Source organism: Perca fluviatilis, chromosome 18, assembly GCF_010015445.1.
Source record: "Perca fluviatilis chromosome 18, GENO_Pfluv_1.0, whole genome shotgun sequence".
NCBI classification, from domain to species: Eukaryota; Metazoa; Chordata; class Actinopteri; order Perciformes; family Percidae; genus Perca; species Perca fluviatilis.
Genome location: NC_053129.1, coordinates 8,619,349 through 8,625,191, shown reverse-complemented (window position 1 = coordinate 8,625,191; position 5,843 = coordinate 8,619,349). Strand labels below are relative to the sequence as shown.

Here is a 5,843-nt window from a genome sequence, read left to right as displayed (position 1 = left end):
TTGGTAACAAGTAGGCAGACTTAGTATAGCCCAATACAGGCTAGGTTACACAAGCTAAATATTTCTGACATTATAATTAATTACAATTAATTTAATGCAATTATTCTCTATGTATTTAACATATTTATAAACCTTTTTTGTTTCTCTGTAGACAGATACAAAGATAAGAAACTCAATGGGGAAATCAAAGAATTCAAAATAAAGTCTCCTCCACCATCAAAAAGAAAAAAGCTGAGAGAATTATGAAGAAATGCACAGTTAAAATACAGGACAAAAAAAAGAAATCTTCAAGTGGTAATGAACTTGACCCCTCCATCCCCAGAAGACTCCTTTAACCATGAAGTGCAAATCCAGCGTGACCCAGTACAAGTGCAATGTAGCACACCAAAATGTCACAAAGAACAAAGCTAGGATCGTCCACCACCAACATCACAACCAGCAAGAGATAGAGAAGCTTAAGTCTCAATTAAGAAGGCAGAAAAACAGAAATAAGGTGCTAATGAGAAAAATGAATGAAGAAAAAAGGAAGGCTACGAAATATAGAAAACTGATTCAACGACAAAAGAGAATAAAACTAACAGTAAGTGAGAAACACCTCTTGCCCCCATGTAAAAAGTCTGGGAAGGCGAAGAGAAATCAAGTTGAGTAATTTCTGCTGTCAGATACAAACAGCTTCATAGCCTACAAAGTCTACTTAAATAGTATTCGATTTTATAAGAAATAAGACTTAAATCTGTTTTTAGCTATACTGGTAAAATTAAAGGTTCAAAGGGGATTTAAAATGTTCGTCTCATTTACAATACAGTATGTTGCCCTGTTATCTAAGGTCGTCACGATGAAAAGTCCCACCGCTGATTGGCAGTGGTTCATGGTGGTAATGAGATAAAAGATTGTGCACAATGACACAGTAATGAAGAACACCCATCAATATTGATGCAGAACTAGATTAAGCTCTAAAAAGGTAAGATATGAACTGAAAAAAAATATTTTATTGTAGAGAACTATTAAAAATATTATTGTAGTTTAGCATTCATGCACTTCACCTTACTCATTTGTATATCTGTGTTTATATACTGTCTATTTAAATAAGGTTGTTTATTGTATAAATACGGTTGTTTTTTTATTACTAATATTATTATAACGATTTCTATTATATTTTTCCATTCCCTATACTTGTCTACTTAACGTGGCTTTGTGTTATTCTGATGTATGTACATTTTTCTTTTGAGCTGCTGTAGCACAGGAATTTTCACAGAGTGGGATTAATAAATTCTATATTATCGTCAAACTATTTTAAAATATTTTTGACTTTAAATATTGTTAATCATTTATTGAAAACTGATTTTCAGGGACCCAGAATCATGGCACCAGAAGTCACTGTCAACAGCACTGATGTTAATTACATGCATCCCTGTTATGAAATAGATACATTTTCTAACAGAATAAAAGGCACCCTTTCTGCAATGTGTGTTTCATTATATATTTTCCTTGGCTCATTATCTGTTGTCACAGTATGTGGAAACCTTCTTGTAATAATCTCCATAATCTATTTCAAACAGCTCCACACTCCTACTAACTACCTTATTCTCTCTCTGGCTGTGGCTGACCTGCTTGTTGGTGTTGTAGTTTTTCCTGTCAGCATGGCATTCACTGTAACCTCGTTATTTTTTTCTAAAGGTATATTTAACAAAATACGAGACGGCTTTGATATAACGCTGAGCACAGCTTCCATTTTGAATTTATGTTGTATTTCCATTGACAGATATTATGCTGTTTGTCAGCCTCTGATCTACAGAACTAAGATAAATGTTAACGTTGTCATGGTCATGATCCTGCTCATCTGGGGTGTTTCTCTTCTAGTTACAATTGGCTTTATGATTCCAAATTTAAAACATGAAAAATGTGAAGTAAATTGTTTTAATGATGTCCTACTTGCAAACATTTTTGGACCCATCTTCTCATTTTATCTACCAGTGATTGTAATGCTCTGTATCTACCTAAAGATTTTCCTTGTTGCACAGGAACAGGTACGCAGCATCCAGAATAACACCTGTCAGAGCAAAAAGTCTGGAGCAACTGTCAGTAAGATGGAGAGAAAGGCCACTAAAACTCTTGCAACCGTTTTGGGAGTTTTCCTGATGTGTTGGACTCCTTTCTTTCTCTGTTTTACTTTTCAGCTTTTGCCCCATGTGTCAGTGCCACTTCCTTATTTTTATTGTTTGAAAATTTTTTTTTTTTTTTTTTATTTTAATTTTTTTCTAACACAAACTGCTTTGACATATTCTCTGGAGTACTGAATAAAGATCAAGCATGTGTGATTAGACTTTGCTACCTGCATCTCAGCATCATGTTTTGTCATCTTTTTTTATTATTCAATAAAAAATGACATATTAAGGCATAACAGTGCATTATATTGAGCCGTTTGTTTATGCTATCGTAAAAAGATAATCTAAAAGTAACTATTCACAAGTTACAGAGCAAAAACTTCCTGTAGGTTGCAGTCAAAACAGGAAGTTATGAGCATAATTTACTCAGATTAACACAAAATTCCACTCAGTAGTTCCCCATGCTCCACTAAGGCTGTGTGCAAAAGTTGACATCAATCGGCCACTAGGTGGCACACACTATGTACACACATAGACTGTTAGATATATTCTGATTCTAAATATGATTGTTGGCCTCATTTTGAGCCTCTTGGATAAGATTTTTTTTTTCTCTGAGGCTGTCATTGGCACTTTCATTTTGCGCCACTATAGTTGGCACAACAAATTAAAAATAATGAATCATCACCACAACTAATAATTTAGTGCTGCACATGTAACCTAAACTTTAGGCATTAGAAGGTGTCATCATTTCTACATTAATGTGTTAAACGGCTTAAGCAGGCCAAGTTTCCTTTCAGTAATCAAACATATGTCTTCTTTATATAAATGTTGTTTAATGGCTTTATTCAAACATGACAGAACCATTATGGATAGAGATGCACATGGTATGTATGTGCCACCAATGTGTCCACTGGTGGTACCACCACGGTGCCACCACCGCTGAATGACAGTGGTGGAATTAAAATGATATCAAGTGATAGATTTTTCACGTAGTAATTTAGTAATATAACTTTTCAGTGTAATGAATGTTGGCTTAAATAGTAACCATAGTCCAAAAAAACTTTGTTTCAAATTAATCAAATAATAATAATTGTCATTGTTTATTAAAAAGATAGTTCTGCTGCATAGTTCAAAGCCCACAATCAACCCGAAGCAAGAGTCTACATTCATGCAAGTTGCTGTGTCAGGCTTAGGCACAGTAATGTTAATGTTCGGGTGCCTGGGTGACTTAGTGGTCAAGCGCACGTCTATGTATAGGGGCTCAGTCCTCTATGCAGGAGCTGCGGGTTTGATTCCGACCTGAGGCACTTTTCTGCTTGTCATTCCCCCTCTCTCTCCCCTTTCATGTCTAGGCCTAGATGCCACAAAAATAATCTTAAAAATAAATAAATAATAATGAGTAATATCTTCCAGCTCCATGTGAAATTTTAATAGGAATGAAGACACAGACCATATATTACTCTGCCCGAATTATTATTACAAGCATGAAATCAATATTCAAGGAAGGGTAAAAATCGGGGCAAACTGGACTTGGTTAAATGTGCTTCGAAGATGTTTTTTCTCTCATTCAAGATTTCTGACTGAACAATATGTAAAGCCAGCTATTTAACCTCTGTAGGGTTGTTGTCAAGATGAACAAGATGGCTGTTGTAACAATATCCAGGAGGACCATCACTAGAGTCAAGGAGCAGGCATTATTACAGCACCTGTAAACACCATTCAGAGCATAAATATAGAATCAAACTAAAATTAAATGTAAAGACATAGTGAAGTAAGGGTGTCCTCAGTAGAGAATTAAGTCACACTCCCACGGAAGCTAGGATATCCCGGTGAGTGTGACCTAACCCATACCTGTCAAGTTTTGGATTTGAAAATAAGGGAAATTTTCCGGCGCCCACCGCGAGCAGTCCCACCACCCCAACCAAGCTCCAGTATCCCGTACATTTTAAGACAGATGTACAAGAAAGCTAAAATCACTACTTGATGCAGAATGCTGAAAACATTTACAATTTATAACATTGCTTGTCTTTACATTTTATTTTCATTCCACACATTCTTTTCATTTCATATTGCTTTTCTTTTACAGTTTTTCTTTTCATTTCACATAATTTTTCTTTACTCTTTTAGTGAGTTATTGTACAAATTTGTTGCAGACTTTGCATTCTTTAAGATTGTTTTGGAAGGAGTGTATTTGTGGGCTGGGCCAGAGTGGTTAATTTTACATGAGAGTAGAGCGCAAACAGTTCTGTTGTCTAACGTCATCCTATTCTCTGTAACAATCTTTCGTACCATGCTAAACACCCTTTCTGAACTTGCATTGCTATGGGGAATGCATAGTAAAGCCTTCATAAGTTTTGGCAGCACACCGTCTCTGTCGTAGTGTCCATCATCCTTCTCTGTTTTTTTTCTTCTTTTTTCCCCCCTGCATTGTCACTCATCATCTGACCTCACACACTAACCTCGCGACAACTGCCACCTACAGTAACTGTAGTCAATGCCTGTAGTAGGCTACTGCAGGTGGCAATTATCGCAAGGCTAGTGACAGAGCTCAGATTGGGAATGTTTTTTTTGTGTTTTTTTTTACTCCGCTCTGGCCCGGGGTATTATTATTTTTTAATAACGCAGGTTAAAATACGGGAGATTTACGGGAAAATACTAATAAGGGAGGACGGCGGGAAAGAAGAGTAAAATACGGGACTTTCCCGGCCAAAACGGGATACTAACCTCAGAACTAGCTAACCCCCATTCTGTTAGCTCACTAGTTAGCTCTGTTAGCACTGTTACTGTTAGAGCTCCCTGTTTCTTCCACCCTCTCCCATACAATCAGCTGATCAGCAGCAACCTCCGTATAACCTATCTCCCATGGAAGCCAAGCCTAGGTAATGTTAGTGCGCAGTGCAGAGCAGCAGCAATTAGCTTGCCATTGGGAGCACTATTGCCATTGTTAGCTTTTGCTAGCGGCCACAATTAAGGCACAGCCACCTCAATGTTTGCTTGTCACATTAGAGGCAAAAGCCTTGTGCAGCCATTCCTGGACTCTGAATGTCAATAAAACTCTGGTAAAAGCCATGTGAAGACAATCCCAGCCCAATCTGTTAAATTGCAGATTACTGACCCAGAAGACAGAGATTTAACACGTGTCAGAAAAGCAGTTTTAAATGTGTTTTAGTGTGAAAGTCCATACTCAAAGCAGCAGGGAATGATAGAACTGAAGCTGAGTGTCTTTTGGGTTGAAGCTGGGGTTCGAGAGTGGGTAGGCAGCGATGAATCCAGAGAGCAGGCAGAGGGACCAGACCGGGGTAACCTCCAGATTGCAATGGAGGGGTAGGGACAGGGCAGAGATGAACAGGCAGCAGAGCAGACGCCAGTGGAGAGTGCCACGTGTCTTGAGGCAGATAATGCAGCAGGTCAGAGCTTGAAGCAGGGCCTCAGCAAAAGAGCAAACAAACATTCAACATAGGTGCTAGGAACAAACGAGACTGACTGACTAACTGAGACTAGAATCTACTGGCTAACTTACCACACTGGTAGTCTCACATTGCCAGACCTTCCTCCACAGTGCTGCGGAGGAGGGTCTTGCTAGTCCACACAGCATTCCAGGATGGCATAAAAACGTGCTGTGGTTTATTGGCATTTATTTTATCCAATCACAATCGTCTTGGGTGGTGCTTAGCGCTGGATGGAGCAACGGTGCCTCTGCAAAATAGCCTCGGGAAGGAACTTGTTTTGGTTGAACAA

The 5,843-nt window shown here is 38.1% G+C and overlaps 1 protein-coding gene across 1 annotated transcript; it reads left to right on the top strand.

Annotated features, from left to right (window-relative positions):
• The first annotated feature begins 1,463 nt into the window (after positions 1-1,463).
• On the top strand, positions 1,464-5,433 carry LOC120546386 (trace amine-associated receptor 1-like). The gene is made up of 2 exons (XM_039781313.1): positions 1,464-2,217; positions 5,342-5,433. The coding sequence occupies exons 1-2, from the start codon at positions 1,464-1,466 to the stop codon at positions 5,431-5,433; spliced, it is 846 nt and encodes a 281-aa protein (XP_039637247.1).
• Positions 5,434-5,843: the final 410 nt, after the last annotated feature.

Excerpts from the sequence above, each read along its gene's own strand:
- LOC120546386 (XM_039781313.1), top strand. The coding sequence starts at position 1,464 with ATGTGTGTTTCATTATATATTTTCCTTGGCTCATTATCTGTTGTCACA. Across the intron at positions 2,218-5,341 it reads GCCACTTCCTTATTTTTATT|CTGGGGTTCGAGAGTGGGTA; the intron begins GTTTGAAAATTT and ends TTTGGGTTGAAG.